Source organism: Dysidea avara, chromosome 5 (assembly GCF_963678975.1).
Source record: "Dysidea avara chromosome 5, odDysAvar1.4, whole genome shotgun sequence".
Taxonomy (NCBI): Eukaryota; Metazoa; Porifera; class Demospongiae; order Dictyoceratida; family Dysideidae; genus Dysidea; species Dysidea avara.
In genome coordinates this window covers 26,470,278-26,498,150 of record NC_089276.1, presented here as the reverse complement: position 1 = coordinate 26,498,150, position 27,873 = coordinate 26,470,278, and the positions used below count along the sequence as shown (strand labels likewise).

The following is a 27,873-nucleotide window of genomic DNA, read 5'->3' as shown; positions in this document are numbered from 1 at the left end:
GTGAAGCTAAGAAATGATCCGGATTATGTCCCTTCTGTTTTTGTCTATTCTGGAAAAGCAACAGCTACTACTAGTAGAAATGTATCTCGTTGTAAACGATTAATGCAGCGACATGAGCGTCAGTATGCTGCAAAGTGACAGAAGGGTGTTGGTGCTAAGCGAAAGACTGCTTCTGTGCCTCTGGTAACTGAACAGACTGACCAGCCAATGGAAATGAATTCTGCAAGAGAAGAAGAAAGTGAGATAGAAAATCATGATCATAACAGTTCTGCAGAAGTTTGTGAACAGGCAGTGAGTGATGGTGACCAAAATGGTATTGAATGTGAAGGTAACAATGAGCTCCTGCAAAAACTGGAAGGTATGGAGCAAACTATTTTGTCACAGCAGGAGTTAATAGCAAATCTAAGTTTTCTTCTTAATGCAAAACAGCAGCATGTTGAAACAAGTGTTAGTTCTGCTCTACAGACCCAGATGCAAACCATTAAATTGCAAGAAAACTTTATTTCACAATTACAAGCTAGTTTGAAGGAAGCTACACTTTCTCCAGCCGCAAAACTGATGAATGATGATGAGCAAACGCATTACTTTACAGGGCTGTCATCATATTCATTGTTCGAATCTCTATCAAACCTGTTAACTTCAGCATTTTAAAAAATCAACTCTAATCATGAAAATCTGTCAAGCAAGGACAATTTGTTATTGGTTTTGACAAAATTGAGAACAGCAGTCCCCAATAAGGAATTGTCATACAGATTTGGCATTTCTACTGGAAGAGTGTCACAAATTTTTCATGAATGGATTGATATAATGGCACGGGAATTACGCCAGCTAATAGTATGGCCTGATCGGCAAATGATAAGGAAAACTTTACCAAGCTGCTTCAAGCCACTTTATCCAAGAGCAACCTGCATAATTGACTGCTCAGAGATATTTATAGAGAGAGCAAGTTCCCTGTCAGCTAGAAGTGAAACTTATTCTAGTTACAAAAGTCACAACACGGCAAAATTTTTTGTTGCTGTGAGTCCAACAGGAGCTATTATATTCATCTCAAAATGTTGGGGTGGACGTGTATCGGATAAAATGATCACTTCTAAATGTGGATTTCTTGATAAAATTGTCCATGGTGATTTGGTTCTTGCTGACAGAGGGTTTGATATTGCAGATGATTTAGGACTAAGAGGAGCTTCACTTGCCATCCCAGCATTCACTAAGGGAAAGCCACAATTGTCCTAAAGGGAAGTAGAAACGTCTCGAAAGCTATCCAATGTAAGAATTCATGTGGAAAGAGCCATTGGACAAATGAAATGTTACAAGATTTTACAAAACATCTTTCCCTTCTAACTATTAAAGATATCTCAGAAGGAAGACTATGCTACTATTGACAAGATTTTGGTAGTAGTTGCTGCACTATGCAATCTACAACCACCATTAGTATAATTACATATTGCACTTTGTACCCTTTAAGCTAAGTATACTGTACACTTATTTTGTGAGCAAATATTTAAAGCACATAATATTAATTAAAGCACATAATATTATTACATACACAACATGACATCCATAACACATTTGCACAATGACCTAACTATTTTTACAGTCAGAACAAAACCATGATCCTTTTGGTATACGTTTAATCCCTACACATGGAAAGTGGAACCAAGTGTATGGACAGTGACTACCTTCACACATAATCATCTTGCCAGATTCTTCCTTTTGGCAAAAACAGTACAGTGGTGATTCAGTACTAGGGGGTGAATTTGCTATGATAGTATCCTCCAATGGATGCTCAGTTACCAATTCCTGTATTATGCTGTTAACATAGAAAGCAGTTAGCTTTGTAAGTAGCTTCTCAGTGAAATTAACATCCGGTAAAACCCTTTCCATTGTAATTCCTTGAGTAGTCCATACTACCAAGTCACAATATTGCCTATCTGCAATGACAAGCTGGCCTTGAATTTGTGTATAATATACATGGGAAGTTATGACACCATTTACTCCTAAACACGATCGCGGTTTTCCTCTAAGATCATTAGGATGTGAATCTTTGGCTGTAAATGGGCATTTAATTTCCAGTAATCCCTTCCCCGGACAGCAATCACATTGGACAAACCCATCTGGACTGGCACCTAAGTGAGGGTACAGATGGTTCACCATGAGCCCAGCATTTACACATTTAAAGTTAATGTGTGCAGTTGACATCTCCTTAATATAGTCTTGCCTGGCTAAATCTTCATGATCAACTCCCCATCGTATAGCAGGTATATGGCTAATATTTGGTTTAGAGAGTAGCCGCCTCACAACAGTAGTAGGGTTAGTCTGCTTTTGCATTGCATAAATTTTATGGAAGTCTGATGCAGTTAACCTGCCTTGTCTCTGCCGATACCACTCATCAGAATTTCTTTGGTCTCGGGTACAAGATTCAATTCTTGAACAGTCATCTTCAGATAGAACTAAAGAGTAAAATAACTGTTCAGCAGTACTAAGGGTGTCTATCTCATTAATAGTGCGGGAAGCTTCCTTAAAATATTCCGGTAATGGTAACGGTAGCATTGATTCCTCACATTGAAGAGAGCAAAAATCTGATGACTGTAGTAGTGTAGAATCTTCAATGTTCTCCCCATCTTGTAGGTCCTTATCCTGTCCTCTGTGCTGTTCCTCATTTCCACCTGTAAATTGCTGGTCATCCTCTTCTCTGTCTTGTATCCTGTCATGCTGATTATTTTGCTCTCCTGTATGCTCCTCAACTTGCCCACCTTGTTGCTGCTCATTATGCTCTGAAGTACGTCCTTCACAACATTGATCTTGCTGTGATCCCAGTTCCATGGCATCACTTTGAGATGCAGGTTCAATTATAGTAAACAAACAAGCACCCGGTATTAAGTCAAACAATTCAGTGTACAGCTTATCAGAAGAAATCACAGGGGCTTCATGTGGACCACTCTCTGCTCTCCTCTTCACTGCTGGAACTTCTGAATCCTCTGTACCCCCTAGTCCTCTTTTATAAATTGGCTTAGTGAAATTTATACACTGAATTTCTTTAGGGGTAACCTACATTTGGTATAACAAAACAACACTGTAAATGAAAAAGAAATTCAATAAAATAGATGGCTAAACTTACACTAGTTTTGAAATTCCGATTCCATTGGCATGGTAAAGACGTTCTGGATGGTCTTGTATATCCCAACCGGTTAGCAGCCTCCATTTTGAATAAGATGGCAGCTACATGACTGCAAACTTCTCCAAGCCTGTGATGATTATTTAATCAAACTACACAGTTGCTACATGTTGAACAACTTACCCAGCTTTACATTTGCAGTGCCCATTCCGAACATATCCTGTTTGAGTTTTTACTATTATCCATGCCTCATGAGGATTGTCTGCTGATTCTGACTGGGGTTTACCTTTGCTTTTAGTACACTCCATCCCTGTCCTGCATCATAGTGATAAACAGTTCGTACATGTTGGTTGTAATAATAGTTGTATGCTTCTAAGGATTTGTAAGCATCTAAGTTCTCCTGCGTGTACACCCCCCTTGCTTTTGATTAGATAAGTGTATAAGTTACCAAACTCCAATTCTGGCCACTTAGTCAAATCCTCGGATCACTGATCCTCATCTATAGCAAACGGGTCATCAAGTTCATGACCATTAATCTCCAATTTTTCTAAATAGCGCTTTCTTTCTGAATATTTAAGCGACACAAAATAAGTAGACAACTTCTGCCTGCTACTAGCCATCTATAACTCCACTGCTTTTCACAGCCTTTCAGAGCTTTTGCCCTACAAAAATGGTGGATCGATAATTCACCTGTTTTTTACGTGACGTAGGGTGACCACGCCTTCCCGCTAAACCCGTCTATAAATAAACTTTGATTGTTAAAATGTGTAATGCAAATATGGGATTAACTATCATTGGCTTCTCGATGATATTAGTATCGGGTATCAATAAATGCCAAAACCCCATATCGGTACACATCTAGTTAATTTATTATCACATGTGATCTGATCTGTATTATCACATGTGATCTGATCTGTATTATCACATGTGATCTGATCTGGATATCTATAAAGTAAATGAGATCCACTCAATCCAGACAAAATGTAACCCAGATAATTGGATTACCTGACCTGGTTCCAACCCTGGTAGACAAGTCATCTTGTAATCAACTTACATAGTTACTGTATATTGGGTAGCTAAAAACGGTGGACCTGGGGACCCACAGGTATCCAACTCTTCTTGGAATTTTATACACTCCACACTTGTACTAGGTACCTCTGCAAGTATAGTCTTTGCATGGCCAATCCACATTTTCCCTGTCATGGTGTCTTGCACGACGTTTAATACCAATTAAAAATAATAGGCGCCTCTGAAAAAGTTACTGAAATTGACTGTACCTGTCTGCTGCATAATGAACATACTAGTCTATTATGTCGACTATAGCTACTAAAGTTTAGAAACATTATGCATACAAAATATTCAGGGGAAATAGCGATTACTAGCTAAGCAAGTTTCAGTCCAGCAGCCCAACAACCAGACTTCGTCCATTATAGTGAATTTGCACAATGTTTCTAAACTTTAGTAGCTAGGCAACATAGTAGACTGGTATGCCCATAGTGCAGCAGGCAAGTGGCCTATAAATGCTGAGAAATGTAGTCGGCTTCACACACTTTTTTATAATTTCTAATTGGCATTAAACATTGCGTGAGACACCGTGACGGGGGAAAAAGTGGATTGACCATGCAAGACTACTTGCAGAGGTACCTAGTACAGGTATAGAACATTGTGAAGTGTATAAAATTCCAAGAAGAGTTGGATACCCGTGGGTCCCTGGGTCCACTGTTTTTACCCACCCCTGTATATTGTGTTATAGGAGAAGAGTTCATCCTGGTCGACCAATTGAATATCATGAAGAAAGAAGAACATATAAAGCTTCTACAGCAATTGTGAGTGTTTTATGCAGGTATTTCAATGATATTTAATTTGGTAATTTTGACAGGCTGATTCATGTTTACTTGATGTTTCAAAGTAAGTTCTGGCATTGCTGACTACACAAAAAATCAATACATAATCTGGCCCCAAAGAATGTCATATTTTCAAAAATATTTCTGTGACTGCTTATGTGTGTATGTCTCTCCTAAGATTTGATTGTGGAAATGAATACTATTTACATTGACTGTACTATGAATGTACTTTGACAACTAAATCAAATGGTACAAGGCTATTGTATAATTATGAAAAAAACAGTAATATAGTAAAGGAACTGCTGTGCTGAAGTTTCATCTTTGGAGCTGGTGACTTTCAGAGTTGTAAAGTTATGAACAGGCAGCAGGTTCTGGTGGACGAGGTCCCACTGTACCAATGAAAAGTTGACTTTTTAGCAGATTTTTTAGCAGATACGAGCAGATATTACACATAAGTACTATCTAATCCAAAACAGCCAAGCTGTAAAAAAAGTGTGCGGCCCTCAGAAAGGCTATGGTGAAAAAAGATTTGAAATCCAAGGTGGCGGCCAAGAAATGGCTGTGATGGTAGGTTAATGGTAAAAATTTTAATAATGACAATTCAGGTAAATTTTGTGAAGCGGCACAAAAATTCACCTGAATTGTCGTTATTAAAATTTTTACCATTAACCTACCATCACAGCCATTTCTTGGCCGCCACCTTGGATTTCACATCTTTTTTCACCATAGCCTTTCTGAGGGCCGCACACTTTTTTTACAGCTTGGCTGTTTTGGATTAGATTTCATTTCTTTTTGTATTTGTATACCCCAAAGCCAGCCTATGGCCAGCTTTGGGACTTTTTAAACCTATGTTTTTTTTCTTTACTACAGGAAGAAGAATAGATGAAGTAGATGTACGTACTTTAAATATTTTATCAGTAGATGTACAATTATATATATAATACATATGTGACCGGATTTGCGAAAAGGGGCCTTCCACTCATCCAATTTGCCAATTGATAACTTCAGATTGGAAAGAGTTATTGCCTTGAAATTTGGGCAGAGGTGATTTCTTTGCAGCTGAACTCTCTACATGATGGTTTCTTTGTAGCTGAACTCTCTACAAGGTAGCTGATCTCTTTACAGGGAGATTTGTTTGTAGCTGAACTCTCTACAAGGTAACTTCTTCTAGCTGATCTCTCTACAGGGAGATTTGTTCATAGCTGAATTCTGTACAGGTGATTTGTTTGCAGCTGAGCTCTTTACAAAATGGTTTCTTTGTAGCTGAACTCTCTACAAAGTAACTTCTTCTAACTGATCTTTCTACATGGTGATTTGTTTGTAGCTGAACTATCTACAAGGTAATTTCTTCTAGCTGATCTCTCTACAGGGTGATTTGTTTGTAGCTGAATTCTGTACAGGTGATTTGTTTGCAGCTGAGCTCTTTACAGAATGGTTTCTTTGTAGCTGAACTCTCTACAAGGTAACTTTTCTAGCTGATGTCTCTACAAGGTGGCTAGTTTGTAGCTGAACTCTCTACATGGTGGTTTCTTTGTAACTGAACTTTCTACAAGGTGACTTCTTCTAGCTGATCTTTCAATAGGGTGATTTTTTTGTAGCTTCACTCTCTACAAGGTAACTTCTTCTAGCTGATCTCTCTACAGGGAGATTTGTTTGTAGCTGAACTCTCTACAGGTGATTTGTTTGTAGCTGAATTCTGTACAGGTGATTTGTTTGCAGCTGAGCTCTTTACAAAATGGTTTCTTTGTAGCTGAACTCTCTAAAAGGTAACTTCTTCTAACTGATCTTTCTACAGGGTGATTTGTTTGTAGCTGAACTATCTACAAGGTAACATCTTCTAGCTGATCTCTGTACAGGGTGATTTGTTTGAAGCTGAATTCTGTACAGGTGATTTGTTTGCAGCTGAGCTCTTTACAGAATGGTTTCTTTGTAGCTGAACTCTCTACAAGGTAATTTCTTCTAGCTGATCTCTCTACAGGGAGATTTGTTTGTAGCTGAACTCTCTACAAGGTAACTTTACTAGCTGATGTCTCTACAAGGTGGCTAGTTTGTAGCTGAACTCTCTACATGGTGGTTTCTTTGTAACTGAACTTTCTACAAGGTGACTTCTTCTATCTGATCTTTCAATAGGATGATTTGTTTGTAGCTTCACTCTCTACAAGGTAACTTCTTCTAGCTGATCTCTCTACAGGGAGATTTGTTTGAAGCTGAACTTTCTAAATGATGGTTTCTTTGTAGCTGAACTCTCTACAAGGTAATGTCTTCTAGCTGATCTCTCTACAGGGAGATTTGTTTGTAGCCGAACTATCTACAAGGTAACTTCTTCTAGCTGATCTCTCTACAGGGTGATTTGTTTGTAGCTGAATTCTGTATAGGTGATTTGTTTGTAGCTGAGTTCTTTACAGAATGGTTTCTTTGTAGCTGAACTCGCTACAAGGTAACTTCTTCTAACTGATCTTTCTACAGGGCAATTTGTTCGTGGCAGAATTTTATACATGGTGATTTCTTTGCAGCTGAACTCTCTACATGGTGGTTTCGTTATAGCTGAACTCTCTACAAGGTAACTTCTTCTAGCTGATCTCTCTACAGGGAGATTTGTTTGTAGCCGAACTATCTACAAGGTAACTTCTTCTAGCTGATCTCTCTACAGGGAGATTTGTTTGTAGCTGAACTCTCTACAGGTGATTTGTTTGAAGCTGAACTTTCTAAATGATGGTTTCTTTGTAGCTGAACTCTCTACAAGGTAATTTCTTCTAGCTGATCTCTCTACAGGGAGATTTGTTTGTAGCTGAACTATCTACAAGGCAACTTCTTCTAGCTGATCTCTCTACAGGATGATTTGTTCGTAGCTGAATTCTGTATAGGTGATTTGTTTGTAGCTGAGTTCTTTACAGAATGGTTTCTTTGTAGCTGAACTCGCTACAAGGTAACTTCTTCTAACTGATCTTTCTACAGGGCAATTTGTTCGTGGCAGAATTTTATACATGGTGATTTCTTTGCAGCTGAACTCTCTACATGGTGGTTTCGTTATAGCTGAACTCTCTACAAGGTAACTTCTTCTAGCTGATCTCCCTACAGGGTGATTTGTTTGTAGCTGAACGATCTACAAGGTAACTTCTTCTAGCTGATCTCTCTACAGGGTGATTTGTTTGTAGCTGAATTCTGTACAGGTGATTTGTTTGCAGCTGAGCTCTTTACAAAATGGTTTCTTTGTAGCTGAACTCTCTACAAGGTAACTTCTTCTAGCTGATGTCTCTACAAGGTGACTAGTTTGTAGCTGAACTCTCTACATGGTGGTTTCTTTGTAACTGAACTTTCTACAAGGTGACTTCTTCTAGCTGATCTTTCTACAGGGTGATTTGTTTGTAGCTGAACTCTCTACAAGGTAACTTCTTCTAGCTGATCTCTCTACAGGGAGAATTGTTTGTAGTTGAACTCTCTACAGGTGATCTGTTTGAAGCTGAACTCTCTAAATGATGGTTTCTTTGTAGCTGAACTCTCTACAAGGTAATTTCTTCTAGCTGATCTCTCTACAGGGAGATTTGTTTGTAGCTGAACTATCTACAAGGCAACTTCTTCTAGCTGATCTCTCTACAGGATGATTTGTTCGTAGCTGAATTCTGTATAAGTGATTTGTTTGTAGCTGAGTTCTTTACAGAATGGTTTCTTTGTAGCTGAACTCTCTAAAAGGTAACTTCTTATAACTGATCTTTCTACAGGGCAATTTGTTTATGGCAGAATTTTCTACAGGGTGATTTCTTTGCTGCTGAACTTTCTACATGGTGGTTTCTTTGTAGCTGAACTCTCTACAAGGTAATTTCTTCTAGCTGATCTCTCTACAGGGAGATCTGTTTGTAGCTGAACTATCTACAAGGTAACTTCTTCTAACTGATCTTTCTACAGGGCAATTTGCTTGTGGCAGAACTTTATACAGGGTGATTTCTTTGCAGCTGAACTCTCTACATGGTGGTTTCTTTGTAGCTGAACTCTCTACAATGTAATTTCTTCTAGCTGATCTCTCTACAGGGTGATTTGTTTGTAGCTGAATTCTGTACAGGTGATTTGTTTGCAGCTGAGCTTTTACAGAATGGTTTCTTTGTAGCTGAACTTGCTACAAGGTAACTTCTTCTAACTGATCTTTCTACAGGGCAATTTGTTCGTGGCAGAATTTTATACATGGTGATTTCTTTGCAGCTGAACTCTCTACATGGTGGTTTCGTTATAGCTGAACTCTCTACAAGGTAACTTCTTCTAGCTGATCTCCCTACAGGGTGATTTGTTTGTAGCTGAACGATCTACAAGGTAACTTCTTCTAGCTGATCTCTCTACAGGGTGATTTGTTTGTAGCTGAATTCTGTACAGGTGATTGTTTGCAGCTGAGCTCTTTACAAAATGGTTTCTTTGTAGCTGAACTCTCTACAAGGTAACTTCTTCTAGCTGATGTCTCTACAAGGTGACTAGTTTGTAGCTGAACTCTCTACATGGTGGTTTCTTTGTAACTGAACTTTCTACAAGGTGACTTCTTCTAGCTGATCTTTCTACAGGGTGATTTGTTTGTAGCTGAACTCTCTACAAGGTAACTTCTTCTAGCTGATCTCTCTACAGGGAGAATTGTTTGTAGTTGAACTCTCTACAGGTGATTTGTTTGAAGCTGAACTCTCTAAATGATGGTTTCTTTGTAGCTGAACTCTCTACAAGGTAATTTCTTCTAGCTGATCTCTCTACAGGGAGATTTGTTTGTAGCTGAACTATCTACAAGGCAACTTCTTCTAGCTGATCTCTCTACAGGATGATTTGTTCGTAGCTGAATTCTGTATAGGTGATTTGTTTGTAGCTGAGTTCTTTACAGAATGGTTTCTTTGTAGCTGAACTCTCTAAAAGGTAACTTCTTATAACTGATCTTTCTACAGGGCAATTTGTTTCTGGCAGAATTTTCTACAGGGTGATTTCTTTGCAGCTGAACTTTCTACATGGTGGTTTCTTTGTAGCTGAACTCTCTGCAAGGTAATTTCTTCTAGCTGATCTCTCTACAGGGAGATCTGTTTGTAGCTGAACTATCTACAAGGTAACTTCTTCTAACTGATCTTTCTACAGGGCAATTTGCTTGTGGCAGAACTTTATACAGGGTGATTTCTTTGCAGCTGAACTCTCTACATGGTGGTTTCTTTGTAGCTGAACTCTCTACAATGTAATTTCTTCTAGCTGATCTCTCTACAGGGTGATTTGTTTGTAGCTGAATTCTGTACAGGTGATTTGTTTGCAGCTGAGCTCTTTACAGAATGGTTTCTTTGTAGCTGAACTCTCTACAAGTTAACTTCTTCTAGCTGATCTCTCTACATGGTGATTTGTTTGTAGCTGAATTCTGTATAGGTGATTTGTTTGCAGCTGAGCTCTTTAAATAATGGTTTCTTTGTAGCTGAACTCTCTCAAGGTAACTTCTTCTAGCTGATGTCTTTACAGGGTCACTAGTTTGTAGCTGAATTCTCTACATGGTGGTTTCTTTGTAACTGAACTCTCTACAAGGTAACTTTTTCTAGCTCATCTTTCTACAGGGTGATTTATTTGTAGCTAAATTCTGTACAGGTGATTTGTTTGCAGCTAAGCTCTTTAAAGAATGGTTTCTTTGTAGCTGAACTCTCTACAAGGTAACTTCTTCTAGCTGATGTCTCTACAAAGTCACTAATTTGTAGCTGAGCTCTCTACATGGTGGTTTCTTTGTAACTGAACTCTCTACAAGGTGACCTCTTCTAGCTGATCTTTCTACAGGGTGATTTGTTTGTAGCTGAACTCTCTACAAGGTAACTTCTTCTAGCTGATCTCTCTATACAGGGAGATTTGTTTGTAGCTGAACTCTCTACATGATGGTTTCTTTGTAGCTGAACTCTCTACAAGGTAACTTCTTCTAGCTAATCTCTCTACAGGGAGATTTGTTTGTAGCTGAACTCTCTACATGATGGTTTCTTTGTAGCTGAACTCTCTGCAAGGTAACTTCTTCTATTGATCTCTCCACAGGGCGATTTGTTTGTAGCTGAACTCTCTACATGGTGGTTTCTTTGTAGCTGAATTCTACAAGGTGATTTTTTCTAGCCGAACTATCCCTTTCCATAGTTGCATGAACTCCCTACAAGGTAACTTCTTCTAGCTGATCTCTCTACAGGGTGACTTGTGTGTAGCTGATCTCTATACAGGTTTCTTGTTTCTAGCTGATCTCTTGAATTCTCTTCAGAGTGACTGCTCTATTAGGATGACTGCTCTATTAGAGTATCTCGATCTCGCACTTGCTGCACCAAGTTGGATTTCGTGTTATAACTCCGTGGCTTTAAGTCTGATTCTTCTACACCATTGATGAGCCTTTCTAAGATGATTATTCCATCTGTACAACGATTTTCAAAGCATTACCCCAAGCGGTTTATCTGGTAGGCGTGGCAAGTAGTCGTTTTTTTATTAGCTAATCTCGATTGCGTAATTGTTACACACTGTTGGTTTTTTCGTTGTATCTTCCTGTTTTTTAGCTCGATTTCTTTCAAACCACAAAAGGTTTGAGGTTCAATAGTTAACCTATTCACCCACCGATTTTCAGCTTCTTCCCATACGCGGTTTATCCTGTAGGCGTGACAACATATTGGTGTTATTTTTCATGAATAATCACTCATAACTCTTTGCCTGTTTATCGTATTCCAGCCAAAGTTGGTACCGAGATGCGCCTTTATACCCCCCTTCTGTGTGCCAAATTTCAAGGCAATCGGATATGGCGTTCGCGTTTTATAGCAGTTTTTGTAAGTGTGCGACAAGAAAAAGAAAAATATGAAGAAGAAGAAAAAAAAACCGAAGAAACTGAGCCAATTTTTGAAGTCGCATATCTCGGGAACACGCAAAGCGATTTCGCTCAAATTTGGAATGTGGAGTGCTGCAGTTGGAGGGAATGTCCACAGCAAAAATCATCTTGTTTCATCAAGGAAGCACAGAGCTACGGAGGTGCGAAAATTGCGTTTTCTTTCTTCCTGTCAATATACTCACGGGTGTTACGCGCCGGCTTCTTGGGCCGCACGACACACTACCGTGTGTCTTGATAATTGTCCAAGGGATCCTATGGTTGACTTGGTAGTATGATGATTAAAGCAAGAAACTCAAGTTGTAAAGATTTTCATGATGGCCAGGATTCACTTGATGGCCAGGATTCACTTGATGGCCAAGTTCCTAAGTTGGTCACACTTTTTAAATACACTTTTTTATCACTACTACCCTTTTCACTATATATATATATATTTTTTTTTCTTTACATGGATTTTAGTGACCAGCTTTTTGCCACATTTTTTTTAACGCTTATTGTCTGAAAACTTTTTATGTTCAGATATCAGTATCGGAATCGGTAAATTTTGTAGCCAATATATTGGTTATTGGTATATTGGAATATCTGTGCACCTCTACAAAATAATCTAGTCATGATTTATACCAAAAGTTCATAATATTAAGAGGTGAGGTAGAGTGTCTAACTGGAGTATATTCAGGAAACACTCTGAGTTAAGTAACACCTTAGTCTTACAAATAATAAAGGCTTGACCTTATCAACACTGATCAATACCAATCAACAGGTCTCTATCACCAGTGGAAGCATTAATTTGATCAAAAGGAACTTGTGTTTGTACAGGTTATAATGCAGGGGCGTAGGAACAGGGGGGGCCACAGGGGCCAGGGCCCCCCTAGTCTGTGGCCATGCATATAGAGAACAGGCCAGGTCTTATTCAGTTGCCAGCAGGAGCCATTTTACAGTAATACATCACGTGATATAACCATACCTACTTGCGCTGATGTATTGTCTTCCCTGACTGACGATATTGATTGGAGACACCGAGGGAGACACTGAGTGAAAGCATGCCCAGTTTATTTGAAATAATTGTAGAGGCGCTAAAATGCTGTGAAATATGTTAAAACTCACGTGGTGCTAGCACATGGTGACACGTGTTAGATAATTATCGAAGAGCTGTTTTATGTCTCGGCAGAAAACTTTAAACGAATTGTTTTGTACCACTAACAGAGGCTCACAGAATTCGGTTGTTAGTGAAGGAGCTTCTAAAGGAGGCTCCTCAAGCGGTACTAGCGGAGGTGGATCTGAAAATCCGCCTTGTTTTAGCCATAACAGTGTGCGTAATGATGGATCTGTGAGCGTGAATCTGATGGAGGTAGCTGAATCAGAGCAACCTCACTCGTTTGAACCAGAGAGCTCAAGTCAAAGTTTGAGTGAAGCTGTATTGTTGAATTACCATCAACTTGATCAAGTTAGGGATATGCCATCACTTACTGCTACCACTAGTAGTCCATCATCGTCATCCATTGCTAGTCCATGCGAGTGTCAGTGCTGTACTAACTTTAACATTCCTTACCATCCTTCAGCAGTTGATAGCTCTAAAAGACAACAGTTATACTCTAGCAAAGAACATGGCAAGCAGAAATCTCATTCAAGAACGATTCAAAGTAGTTGGTATGAAGCACATCCTTGGATCACTGTGTGTACATCTGAATATAAGGTATATTGTGCAACTTGTAGAGCAGCTAATGAGCAGTGCTTGCTGAACTCCATACATGCAAAGTCAACTTTTATTCGTCAAGGTTTTAACAATTGGAAGAAAGCTCTCGAAAAGTTTCGTGAGCATGAATGCAGTAACATGCATAGGGAGGCTGTTGAGAAGCTTACAGCCAAGGCCAAAGGAGTTAGAATTGATGCCCTATGTGATACTCAGCTAAGGAAAGATCAAGAGTACCATAGAAAAATGTTTATGAAGCTACTGCAAGCAATCCAATACCTTTCACGTCAAGGACTGCCCTTACGTGGTCACAGAGAGGATGCAGAATCATTTAGTGGTAACCTCTATCAATTACTATTACTACAGGCAAAAGATTGTCCAGAAATGATCTCTTGGCTCAATCGGAGGGAGTACATATCACCAGAAATTGTTAACGAGATTATCACATTAATGAGCAAATCTGTTCTGAGGAACATTTTAGCTGATGTTAGCAAATCATTATGGTACTCTGTAATTGTAGATGAGGCCACAGACGTTTCTCACAATGAGCAAATGTCAATGTCCCTTAGGTGGACAGATGACAATTATGAAACACATGAAAGTACTGTTGGCCTTGTTCAGTTACCTGATACTAAAGCCCAAACAATCTTTTCAGCAGTAAAAGATACTTTAATCTCTACATGTTTGCTTTCAATCAATCAATGCCGAGGTCAGGCTTATGATGGTGCATCCAATATGAGTGGCATCAATAATGGAGTGCAAGCTCTATTTAAAGCAGAAGTTGAGCAAGCGTTGTACGTTCATTGCCTTGCTCACAGTTTGAATCTTTGCTTAAAGGATGTAACAAAGACTTGTGACATGATAAGAGATGTTTTAAACTTTATTTATGAGTTAACACAACTGATCAAAATGTCCCCTAAAAGATTAACATTGTTTGAAAGTCTAAGAAAGGAAGTAACTGTTAATACTGGTGAACTGACACCACATCTTCGAATGTTGTGTCCAACTAGATGGACTGTAAGACACTCATCGATTTCCAGTATATTGAAAAATTACAGCACTATCCAGGGTGCTTTAGATGAGATTAGTAAAGGTCATGATGAGTATGCTGCAAAAGCTAATGGAATGGCATCAAAGATGGACAATTTTGATACTTTTTTTGGTCTAAAACTTGCATATCTCATATTTTCTGCTGCAGAACAGGTATCAATAAATATTCAAGCAAAGGATGTCACTGTACAAGAGGCAGTTCGTGGTGCTCAACTTCTCATAACGCATTTAAATTCCATGAGAAATGAAGCAAGGTTTAATAGTTTTTACAGTGAAGTGATGCGTGAGAGTGTCAATTTAACAGCAGAACCGACCCTTCCACGTCAAAGAAAAAGGCCTAGAAGAATTGATGATGGTACGAGTTCCCACATTTATGAAACTCCAAAAGACAAACACCGTCGCATGTATTTTGAAGTAGCTGAAGCAACTGCTGTTGAAGTTGAAAGAAGGTTTATTCAAAAGGATCTAGGAATTGTAAATGAAATTGAATCGATTCTTATTGAATTTTCTAATGGTAATACAGAAAAGAGTATCTCTCCAGATTTAGAGATGTATTTGAAGAATGATTTTGCATTTGAAAACTTGAAGACCCAACTGTCAATGCTACCAGATGCAATTAAAACAAGTTGTTTAGGCATAAAAAAGGTAACCAATGTGAGAACAATAGCAAGTGTAATGAATGAGAGTTCAATATACAAGGGCATGCTACGAGAGGTTGATAAACTTTTAAAATTGTATCTAACATTTCCAGTGACAACTTCTACTGCTGAACGCTCCTTTTCTTCCCTCAGACATGTGAAAACTTATCTCAGAAGTACTATGACAAGTTCCAGATTAAATAATTTGTTCCTATTATATATCCACAGAGACATTACAGATTCACTTGACTTGTGTAACTTAGCTAAGGACTTTGCATCTGCAAACAAACGTAGAATGTATTATTTTGGAAGGTTTTAATAATATTGTGTTGTGATTATATAGCTAAGTATTTTTATAGCTATAGCTATATATGTACATCTTATTTATGTACTTTTCTAATATAGGAAGTTAATTCAAAAACATGCATGTTCACATCATTAACATGGTATACATCATTGCTATCAGACTCTTTATTTAACCATGCCTGTAATCCGAAATAATGGTTAAATTTGCTTCCAGATTCAGCCTTATAACACTTGTTTTTCAAAAATTTCCTGGGGGGGCATGCCCCCAGACCCCCCTAGAAGGAGAGCATGCTTTGCATGCTCTGAGTGCGCTTCGCGCACTATGCATGTTCCCACAAGTACATAACCTCACCCTCCCCTCTTATACCAGTACATGCATGGGCCCCCCTCATATTTTTTGCCTTGCTACGCCCCTGTAATGGTAGTTGGATACTCTCTCCCATACAAATATTATGAACTCTTGTTTATACTAGTGCAATATATCATGGAGTTCCTCATATGCTGTAGCTTAATATATGTACCAAAATTGGGACTGACTCCTTTAATGGTGTATTTTGTCATGTACATCTACTGTATATGTGTGACACTTACATGTGAACCATTATTATCATGTCTTATCCTTTATGATGTCTTTTTACTGTACATAGGTTATTAGACATATTAGAAGTGATTGTTCCATATAAACATTTCCAAAAATTGAGAGATTTCATAAATTTAAAGTTGCTTCCAGATAGAGGATTTCCAGTAAAATTAAGTAAGAAATTTGTTTATTGCAAATGGTTGTATGTTATCTACAAAAATCTCACATGTTCATACAGGTTTTTGCAATTGAATTCGTCACCTTTGCAATTAACTTTGTCCCATTTGCGATAGAGTTTGTTGCTTTTTGCAGTAGAATTTGTCCCGTTTACAATTGAATTTGTCGGTTTTGCCTTAGAATTTGTCATGTTTGCACAAGAATTCCATCTGTAACGATATCGGAAGCTGCAGTAAACACGAAAACAAGATGTAGCAGCTGCTTCATGATCTTTGTTGAAGTACAACTGTTGTAAACAACTCTTTATAAGGCAATAATTATTCTGCTACAGCATCTTCAACAGCATTCACAATTGTGCTTCACTATTGGCGATGGGGTGGTCACTTATGAACAAGCTAATTCACTCAAATGGCTATGTTTCTAACTAGCTCCAGTTACCCTGTAGTGTCTCAAGTGGTATTCTCCATGGCAAAAATGATCCACCTTGTGATGAGCGGCTGGTTCATTGCAGTCAATGTGATTATGATGAATTCTTGTGCAAATGCAATTAATTCAATTGCAAAACTGACTAATTCAATTGCAAACGGGACGAATTCTACTGCAAAAGCGACGAATTCTATTGCAAACAGGACAAAGTCAATTAAAAAGGTGACAAAGTCAATTGCAAAAACCTGTAATAACCTCTCTTTGTTTGGTGAACATAATGTTTTTTGCCATTAACACCTTTCTTAATTAATTAATTTAATTAATGCAACAATACTTTATAGAATTTTTACAATATATTGCATGTATTTTACTCATTTTATCAGATTTATTCTATTGTAAGATGTAGGCTTCTCCTAATGTGTAAAATTGTAGCCGATCTGGTCATATTTATGCACACAAAGATGTTTATTGTATGTGTGATCTTTACTTGTACTGTGTATTGTGTGATATACTAGTATTTTTTAAAAAATTGTTAATTTAAATGCCAAAGTAGGGACTTTCACACCAAGCTATGCTGTAGTACCATCATTCATCTCTTATTTCACTACTTTTTATTCCCTACTTCATTTTTAAATTAACATTTTAAAAAATACTAGTTTTTGTTGTAGCACAGCTAGCTACAGTGTAACTTGTGACTGTTCTATTAGATTATCATACATGACTGTTGTATTAGAGTATCTCAAGTCAGCCAAGGAGTGTGCAGCCAGCTAGACCAATAAGGGATGAAGTCATCTTGTTTACTGTTAAGTAAATAGCTAACTAGATTGTTAAGAGGTGTGGTCTCCGTACTCTATCACTATTAGTCCTTATTTGATGGGTGTGGTCGTGAACCTATCACGAACGGGATCCCAAACGCGAAGTTGTAGATATCTAGCTAGTATACCTCTTATAGTAGTGCTGGAACTGAAGCGCTGGGACTGAAGCGCTGGGACTGAAGCGCTGGGACTGAAGCGCTGGGACTGAAGCGCTGGGACTGAAGCGCTGGGACTGAAGCGCTGGGACTGAAGCGCTGGGACTGAAGCGCTGGGACTGAAACGCTTCTGAAATCCAGCTAAATAATTCTGTCATTTAAATATGCTGCTGAAAGAAAGTGTTGATACAGACAATTAATGCCTCGATATGGTTTCGTTGGATGAAGAAGACAAGTAGCCTGATTGAAGATAAAAGACAAGGCACAGAGGACCTATACTCATCAGAACCCCAAAAAGCACACACCCCACTGGTAAGTTTGTTATTGTTGCCTAAAATGGTAGCTGTGTGCTGCTTCGTTTGTCCTCTAGCCTTGCGACTGTGGTCAGGCAGTGTGGCAGTGAAACTAAAATTCAAGTTTTGACGATTTAAAAAAAATTCTATATCCGGCCACCTATAATGTTTTGTTATATTTAGTGCTGTATTATAGTGTAATAGAGCTGGTTCTTTTAATACTTCTAAGTGCCTTGGATTGTTCTCTAGTTTACCACATTTTTTCTTTCATGACCACAAACGTGAGCCTGGTAAGGCTTCACAAAATCACTTCAGCACCACCTTAATAATAGTGATGGAGAAGAAAGAAGCTAAATTAGTATATTTTAGTTTCTATTAAATGTCTTGTGATAATTTCAGAAAATCTTCCAAAGTAAGAATGCATCATGTGGCCAAGTATTTTACAGGAACCAAGAAAACACCGTTTTCATGCATCCATAGCTTGATTAGTACCTAAACAGAAATTAGCTATATTGCATTTGCAATGGTGTACCTCCTGTTTCAAGTTTGAGCTGAATGTCCCTAGCCATCAATAGCTATATACATGATAGTATGGTAGTGCTGTATGTTAGGGATCATGAAGTTTTGGGCTTTTCTGGCCAAACTATCACCCTAAAACCAGTCTCACAACATCTTCATGGTGCCTTGGCAATATTGGTTAGGTATAACCAAGTCCAAAAGTGCCTTTAGTATGGCCTGAAATGCTTTCAAATGACTGACTTGACTGACTGACTAATGCCTTCAGACAAGCGTAATTCAATAACTGCTAAGGCTTCTGGCTTGATTCTGTCACTGTTTTAAAACAGGCTGAACATAGCTGAAAGGGAAACGTTACGAGTCAGTAATTGATAGTTGGGGCACGCAACTGTCCGTATTTTTTGACTGGATTAATTGCAGAAGTTCTTCTATTGTTCTTCGTTTGTAGTGCTGTGTACCAGCCAGGCTGAACATAGCTGAAAGTGAAGTGTAATGGCCATTCACTTTCCAGTCAGCAATTGATAACTGGGGTGCGTGTTTAGACAAAAACATTAGCTCTAGCACTCTAATTTCTTTTGATGCGGTATGCGTGGGTTCACCAGTCATAATAATGTTATTAAAAAGTAAACAAACAAATATAAGGAAAAATTAGGAATTTTAAGTTTGATTAGGGATCATAAAAAGTAGGGAAACTAGGGAGTTGCCTACACCTGCAGATATATGTACTAGTGTACATTAATCCCTAATTCAGTCATGGATATAGACTCAATTAGGGATTAATGTCCACTAGTACATCTGTAGGTGTAGGCAACTCCCTAGTTTCCCAACTTTCTTGATGATCCCTATTCAAACTGAAAATTCCTTATTTTTCCTTATATGTAAACACATAATTGTGCCCCTTTCTTTTTTGATGACTCCCACAGTAAGGAGAAGCCAGCCATAGACCAGCTTTGGGGCTTGCTATTACAGAAAGAAGTGATATCTGTACCAAAATAGCTAAGCTTTGGAAAAGGGGTGTGGCCCTCCAAAAGGCCAGGGTGAAAAAGTTGTGAAATCAAAGGTGGTGGCTAAGAAATGGCTGCAATGATGCTAACGCCAATCATTTTAATGATCATGATCATTAAATGATTGGCATTAGAATCATTGCATCCTCTGCTACCTTTGATTTCACAACTTTGTAAATCTGGAGGGCCACACTATTTTTCAGCTGGCTGTTTTGGTATAGATTTGATCTAACAGGACTAAAATGTTGAAAAATTTTCTGGAGGAAGCATGCAACCTTGGGGCACTCCTTGACAAGCTCCCGTCCCCCTTGACAAGCTCCTACTCCCATAGGTACAGAAATGTACCTGAGAATGCATCAGAAACAGTGATCACTTTGGTTTTCTTTCAACTATTTAAGAATGTACTAGAAACAATCTTAGATACAAAATTCCTTAGAGGAACATGCCCGTGTGCACATCCCTTTACACTTATAAACCTTATTTTGCCCCCCTTCCCCCTTGAGTCATTCCTTGCATACAGAGATACCATAAGATAACTGTAATTGTATCATATTTTTGTTTATTATAGATGTACCAGTATTTCCAACTGTTACTGCAATTGTCACTTTGGAAAGTTTCCGGGCACAGCAAACATCAGTAGAAAAATTCTTAGTTCCACGTGACTATAAAAAGTTTGATGTACGTATGTCTGTCATATAACTCCTTACTGTGATTGAATACTGTATGGGTAGAAAGCATGCCATAAACAATACCACTAGAGCTTTATACCTCTTTAGTGAATGATGCCATCTAAGTTCGAAGGGAAAAGTGTGCTTTATTTCCATACTGTACCAAAGTGTGCTATATTTCCAGAGGAGGTTGGACACGATTTAAGCTCCCCTAAAACAAATTATGCGAACTCGTTTTATTGAAGAGGTTTATACATCGATCTTAGTTTAATTCAGTAAAGTATCATTGTTCTGATTATCATACAGTACGATAGTACTGTATAGTAAGGACCACAAAGGAGTAGGCGTGGCCCACAAAATAACATCACCCAAAAACCAGCCTCAATTTCCCCTGACGACGATGAGGCAGTATTGGTTAGGTAAAACTAAGCCCAAACAAGCTTTCAAATCGACCCGGAATGCTTTCAACAAATTGCTACGGAATTTTAAAAATTTTATTCAATGGAATTTTCTACTGACTGAGTAACTGACTGAATCCTTCAGACAAGCGTAACTCGATACAGCTAAGGCTACGGGCTTGATTTTTTCACTGTTTGACATCGCTTCATGCCTTTTGGCATACTGCAGTACGTACAGTGCATTCTTCATGGACTTACCAGTGTCCTCCTTTGTGTCCCATTCATCTTTACTGACAGCGAAAGGTGTCGATTTGGCGGTAGCACGTGATAGCTTCCCTTCGAAACAGAAATCATCCGTATTTTTCATAGTGGCTATTTTGATTGCAGAGGTGCTTTTCGAACAGTTCTTGATTTGTACTGCTGTGTAACGGGTTGAATATAGCCGACAGCGAAGCATAATGGATACTTCACTTTTCAGACAATAATTAATATAATTGGGACGCGCGGCATGATTTCATGCATGGATTGCAGAGGTGTTTTATGAACAGTTTTTGATTTGAAATGCTGTGCAATGGGTCAGGGCCAGAGCCCACGGTCCAGCATTGGCCGACTTGATTTTAGTGAAAAGATTGAGATACTCTAATTGAGCAGTCATCAAAATATACTCTAACAGAACAGTCATCGTGATACTCTCATAAAGCATTCAGTATAGAATATAGCTTATAGTCTAAGCCATTACATCTGTGTTAACTGCCTTAAAATTACCCAGTGAGTCATCTGCATGGCACACTGCATTGAGCTAATTGATCATGCATGTCATGCATTAACATGCAGTTACAATCTAAAACTAAACTTTCATTTTGACAAATTTTTGTTTATACCAAAGTAGATAATCTCTGATTTACAGATCATATTAGATCAATAAAAACTGAGTGTGACCTTCATTGCAGTCCATGGATGGCCGGACTACTCAAATCTCTGGGCTCTGGCCCTGCAATGGGTTGAACATAGTTGACAGTGAAGCATAATGGATAGTTCACTTTTCAGACGATATAGCTGGGGTGCGCGGCACCATTTCAGATGCGGTATGTGTGGGTTCACCAGTCCTAATAAAATTATTTACAAAAAAAGTTAACAAACAAGTACTGAAACAAGCTGTAGTGCACGATATTGCACAGTAGGAATATAATAATACTTCTTATTGTTTTACTGTGATCCAATATCGTGCACTACTCCAGCTTGTTTCAGTACTTTTTATTGATGTGCTATGGTCCCTACTCTAGTTGAAATTCCAAAATGTTTTGTGTACTTGTAGAATACGTACGTGACAATTCTGGAGAAGTTCTACACACAAAACCACAACTTATTAATTTCATCCCAATCATCAAGCGCTTTTACAAAACAAAGTACATCACCTTGAAGCTTACATGAAGCTTACATGAAGCACCATCCAAATATCTAATCAACCCAGTCAACCCCTTCATTTTTCAAATTTGTATTATGACTATTGAGGGTCACGTGAAATACCAAATAAAACAATACAATTAACGGTAATATATTTATGTTGTGCTTAGAGCTTGTCCAACCTCCTCTGCTATATTTCCATCAAAGTGTACTTATTTTCCTTTGTGTTGTAGTAAAGGACACTTTGTGTGCATGTGACACAACCCACGGAGACACTGGAATTACCACACTTACACCCACTACATCCACTAACAAAACTGTCAACAAAGTTACCTTAGAAATTAACAATAAGTGACTACGCAAGCAAATGTTTTTTATTTCCATTACAATAATCATATGACTCAGTCTTAAATTGTTCACTAAACTGTTCATCACTGTAAGTCCAGTGAATTCTTTGTGGCTGCTTACTATTGATGCCTTCAAGTGGTGTAATATGAAAAATATATCATGAGGGTGTGGTTGAGAGACAAATACTAATGGCACTCGACTTCACCTCATGCTATATTTGGTTCATGACCACACACCCATGCTATAGTTTTTCCATGGTGAGAAAGCTAGTACATACTTGCGATTAGCAGAAGGTAAATTAGTAGCAATCAATGCTGAGTTATCACACAATTTGAGATCTGTTAGATTCAGAATTAGAACAATTTTTAATAACCAAGTGTTTTGATTGCAAATGAACAAAACTGTTCTTTAGCAGTATAAAGCTGATAAAATGTAGCATATCAGAAGACTGAATTGTTTCTTAGTTGATGTTCTAGGCACAGAAAGTAACAGTCCAAATAACAAACCAATGTGAGAGTAGGGATTACTATGAAGAATTTGAATCCTTATGGATGAATTCAGCAGTTAAATGAAACAGAGGCAACCAAAAAAAAAAAAAACACGAATGTTCGAATTTTAAGCATACAAACAGTAAGGAATTAAACGAATAGCCCCAGCCCTATTCAGAATTCATTTAGTAGTGGGACAGGATGATGAGAACAACTGAGGAAGGATAGCTACAATGTATTGAGTGATGGAAAGTTTGTACAGCTATCATGTCGTTGTTTTACAATTGTGTGTTTTGGGTTGTGACCATCAATGTGGCAAAGTTCAGAAATTATTATTTTTAAATAATATAGAAGTCCATCAAATACACATGCTTATCTTCTATTTTTACTTAGTTATGTCACACTGTGTGTATTCTGTACATATATTGTATTTATACAAATATTGTTATTTCAGATCAAAGCAGCGCTAAAGAAGAAATGAACAGTTAACACAAAATATTATGCCATTATATTGTATGATTCTTTTTATACATAATGCTATACTGTATGTATACCTTTTATATATTTATTTGATGACACTTTTTACATCAAGGATACTTCTTTACATTAGAGTGTTCTCAAAGGAGGTTGGTCACATACAGTATCATAGCCCTATGATGTATCATACAGTATGGTATAGTACTGTATATTAGGGTCATGGAGGTTTGCACTTTTCCAAAATACAAGCTATTGACCAGAAACCAGCCTCACAATACCTTCATGACACCTTGGCAGTATTGGTGGTACAAGCCGAAAAGTACCTTGAGTATGACCTAAAATGTTTCTTCAGACAATGTAAGTCGATAATGGCTAAGGTGATGGGCTTGATACACTGTTCAACAATGCTAAGCCTGACAGGTGCCTTTTGACATACCACAGTCTGTACAATGTATGCTCCTCCTCTGTGTTCCATTTTTATCTTTGCCGACAGCACAAGGTGTCAATTTGTGGTAGTGTATGATGACTACTTTCCTAGGTTTGTAACAAGAAATTGTCCATGTTTTCCGAATGGCTAAATTTATTGCATAAGTACTTCTCAAACTGTTTTTCATTTGTAATGCTATGTAACAGGCTGAGCCTGAACATAGCTGAAAATGAAGCATAAAGGCCACTTTACTTTTCAGATAGTTGGAGTGTGCATTCTCATTATAACAGTATAGGCTGGTGCCATTCTTTTGATACAGTATACACTGGTTCACCAGTCATGATATTTTGTTACCAAAAATTAAACAAGGAAAAATTAGGAAATTTTAAAGTTCAATTAGGAATTGTAGGAAAAAGTAGTAAAACAAGGAAGGTTGCCTGCAGATTATACCATAATTTGTTTTTTTTGCTGTAAATAATTTTCATATGAAACACTTGTACGAAAATTTCTTACATGAAGATCGAAGTACTCTAATAGAGCAGTCATTCACGTAAATCGTACAAAAATATTTTTACATGAAAATTTTATCACTAAATTTCTTGCATATAAAAATAAAGTGAATTATGGTACCATATAGCCAATTTTTTGAGGTTGAGCAATGTTGTTAAAAATAAAATTTTTGCGGAGATGCAAACACTCCCAAAAGGTCTAAATATTTTGAGAATAAAATTTTTGTTGATAACCCCCAAAACCGTGAAATCTGTGAAAATCCCCCCCCCCCCCCCCCCCCCTGAAATATTTAGGCTATAATAATAGTGGATATTCAATCCCTAATTCCCATAATTAGGGATTGAATGAAATAACTCAACCCCTGATACTTCAGTATCAATATAAAGTATTCTAATGCACCAATTAATATCAATAAAATTACAGCTGCTCTTTGATATTTAGGGTGGGTTTCTATATTATGGTCAGTTCCATCCTTGTTCTTGTTAGCTTGTAACATGAGCCAGCTGCTCAAATATTTAATAGTGCTGTGAAGTTTAAATGCTTCCACTAGTACATCTGCAGGCAACCTTCCTTGTTTCACCACTTTTTTCTGTGGTCCTAATCAAAACTTAAAATTCCTAATTAGTTTGTGACTGGGTCTGGTCTTACCGACCATTACAGCAGATTTGATTTTTCTCCAAGAACACAGTGAATAAACTATCAAATTTCAAAATCTGAGTGGTGTGCTTTTGCTGGCTGCTTTTCCCAAGCATAGTGGTGATCCATATGAGTGGACTGGGGCCCTAATGGAGCTTTTGGGCCAGCCTGGGGATGACTGTTATAGCTGTACAGTGCTGTGGTGTTGAATAAAGACTTGTATGCTGTCATTTGTGTTGCTTTTTGATTCAATCATAGTTGTGTATTAGTATAGTTAGTGGTTCAGCACTGAGCATTCACTACAATTTTTGGTAGCAGAGGATGATTCATGGAGGAGAATGATGAAAAACATCTTGTTGACTAAGACAAAAATGTATTATAGCTACAAGCCTACAACAAGAGTACCATGTACTGAAAGCCACAATCTGGTCAACACAGGAGCCCAGCTGCAGGCAAGGCATGCACTAGATGCTAGATCAAAAAATACATGCTTCAGTTTGGGAGATTAAATTTAAAAGAAACTCTATATGAGTAGATGGTGATCGTAATAAAATAATAAGTGCAGCCTGTTTAGTGATGATCTTGCAGTTCACTTTGTCAAGTGACAAGCGTTAACTACTTGAGAGTACGTGTCTGACTTAAAGTGGCCTAAATCACCCAGAATGTTGAAGGTCATGTGTAAGGGACCACAATTGACTTTCTTCCAAACCCAATAGATGCTAGCACTGCTGGGTATATCAGTAGGGATAGTCAGTTCAAACAAACTGATGGAACCATCAGAAATAAAACCGATTAGGTATGAAGGGTGGTAGAAATATTATATAGGAGGACTGACACTGGCAAGATGTCCAAGAAGGTTAACATAACGTTAATGTCACTAAAGCCATGCAAGACTGAATTGTGTGACATTGTGTCTCCAGGCATACTTACCGTGGTCAAGAGCAACAGAACATCCAGCCAAGACATGTGGACTGGGGGGACTTGACAGAGGACATTAAAGGATATACCTCCAGGCTAGATTCATAGGGGGCATAGGCGGATCTAGGAGGCATTGTCAGGGGGGCCAAGAAGTTTTAGTGTACAACAGTGTTTATTAATAACCACTAAGAGGAATTCTAGTACACAAGGTATATTCAGTTGCATAACTTTATTCAGTATAACTGGATGAATTTATTTATTTATTTATTTATTATTGCTTTATGGCAAATATGCCAAGGGTCTGCAAGTAACTGGTGCTTGCAGCCCTAAACACAAATATATTAATTTACAACTTAGCTAAAGTGTCTGAAAGTTTGATGTGGGTGGGAGATCATGACACCTGCTGCATGGACAAAGAAAATGGTAGGTACAGTGATTGTCATCGTCGAAGTGATCTACAAAATGATTCTACAAAAATTTCTTCAGTTTAGCCTTGATGGTTGTAATAGATAAAAATTGATATCAATTACAGGAAGAGCATTCCACAATCAAGGAAGACGATGAAAATAAGAATTTCTATTTAAGTTGTTGATGTGGAGATGATGTATGAGTTTGTTGTGTGTAGAGTATCTGGTGTGTGCCTGAGTAAACGTAATGTGTCTGTTGATGTCGAAGTTTCTTGTAGGTGACTTGATTACAAACAAAACATCCTGGATCTCAAAGATATACATTAATGGTAAAAGATGGAGTTCTAATAGCCTGGATTTATAAATTACTCAAGATGTATTTGGTTGCTCGACGTTGAATACGCTCAAAAGATAAGATGTCCTTGATTAGGTACGGTCGCCATAACTGTGAGCAATAGGTGAGATGGGGACGAACTAGAGTAATATACAGATGAAGTTTAATTTGACTGATGGGCAGTGCTTGGAACAAAATGTACGCCGTAATGCAGTCTTCATCACATGAAATGGTCATAAAACATTTCATGTCATCAGCAAACTTCAATATTTTGCTAACTTCTATACTGGAAGAGATACTGTTCATATAAACTAAAAATAATTGGGGCCTAAAATACTCCCCTGGGGGACGCCAGATATAACTGGTAGTACACTGTCTGATAAGGTGTTGTTTATAGATACCTGCTGTACTCGATCAATGAGATAGCATTTAAACCACGACCACAGTGTGCCAGTGATACCAAAAGACCAAAAGCTTTACGTATATCCAGATATATAGTATCAATTTGTGTTGGGCTGTTGGTCAAGAAGTCAAAGAATATTAAAAGCTGTTGTAAGGTGGAAGCTCCTTTTACAAAGCCAAACTGGCAAGGACTAATTTGAGTTACCAGATGATTTACTATTTTATTAAACACTAATCGCTCAAGAACCTTTGATATACTGGAAAGCAATGAGATAGGTCTGTAGTTCTTAACCGAAGTTTTATCACCAGCTTTGAAAATAGGTACAATCTTGTGGATCTTCCAACTTGAGGGAATGTATGCATATTTAAGAGACATGGAAAAGACAAAAGAGATGGTGCAATGGCTGGCACAAAATTGGTGCACATGTCTGAAGAACTTTTGGAGAGATAAGGTCAAGCTTTAGTAGGGTCCAGAGATACATCGTACACTTCTTCTATAGTGATTGAAATAGAGTCTCTGTGATCAGTAGGCTCCAAAAATGTTATCAACATTGGATAGTTCAGATGAGTCTAAGAAAACTGAATGAAAATAGTGATTGAACATGTTAGCAGAATTGGTATCAGATTCGGCAATATTATCGTCCAAGTGTAAAACAGAAGGAAAGTTCCTGGAATGGGTGAGATTCTTGATCTACTTAAAACATTGTTGCTGTGGTGGTGTGATGCATACTCTCTGATGAGGTATAACTCATAGTTGGTTTTAGTTTCGGCAATTTTTTCCTGGACTCTGGAGTGACACATCAGATAATTTGATTTTCTCTTTGAGAAATCTGGTAGGATGCCGCTTATTCCTGTGACGTAGAGTATGCAGGCACTTGTGATGTCTAATATTGGCAGTGAACCAGGAGGGTTGATGATTACAGTGAATTTTGGTAAAGGGAATGAATAATCTTATGGCATTAGATATAATGAGCTCAATTGCTTCCCAAATGAATTCAACATTATGTGACAGGAA

At 37.9% G+C, this 27,873-nt stretch overlaps 2 protein-coding genes across 2 annotated transcripts in view; both read left to right on the top strand.

Moving 5' to 3' along the window:
• The window catches only part of LOC136256907 (ankyrin repeat domain-containing protein 13C-like), a 230,799-nt gene extending 207,467 nt beyond the window's left edge, over positions 1-23,332 (top strand). Inside the window, exons 18-22 of the mRNA XM_066049971.1 lie at positions 4,869-4,941; positions 4,995-5,023; positions 16,123-16,229; positions 20,010-20,119; positions 23,202-23,332. Coding sequence (XP_065906043.1) covers positions 4,869-4,941; positions 4,995-5,023; positions 16,123-16,229; positions 20,010-20,119; positions 23,202-23,228 — 346 coding nt within the window. The 3' untranslated portion in view covers positions 23,229-23,332. The remainder of the gene's footprint in view (positions 1-4,868; positions 4,942-4,994; positions 5,024-16,122; positions 16,230-20,009; positions 20,120-23,201) is intronic.
• LOC136256461 (zinc finger MYM-type protein 1-like) lies at positions 13,667-15,488 on the top strand. The gene has a single exon (XM_066049428.1). The coding sequence runs from the start codon at positions 13,728-13,730 to the stop codon at positions 15,486-15,488; it is 1,761 nt and encodes a 586-aa protein (XP_065905500.1). The 5' UTR covers positions 13,667-13,727.
• Positions 23,333-27,873: the final 4,541 nt, after the last annotated feature.

Bases quoted from the DNA above. Each gene is read 5' to 3' on its own strand.
- LOC136256461 (XM_066049428.1), top strand. From the start codon at position 13,728: ATGTTTATGAAGCTACTGCAAGCAATCCAATACCTTTCACGTCAAGGA.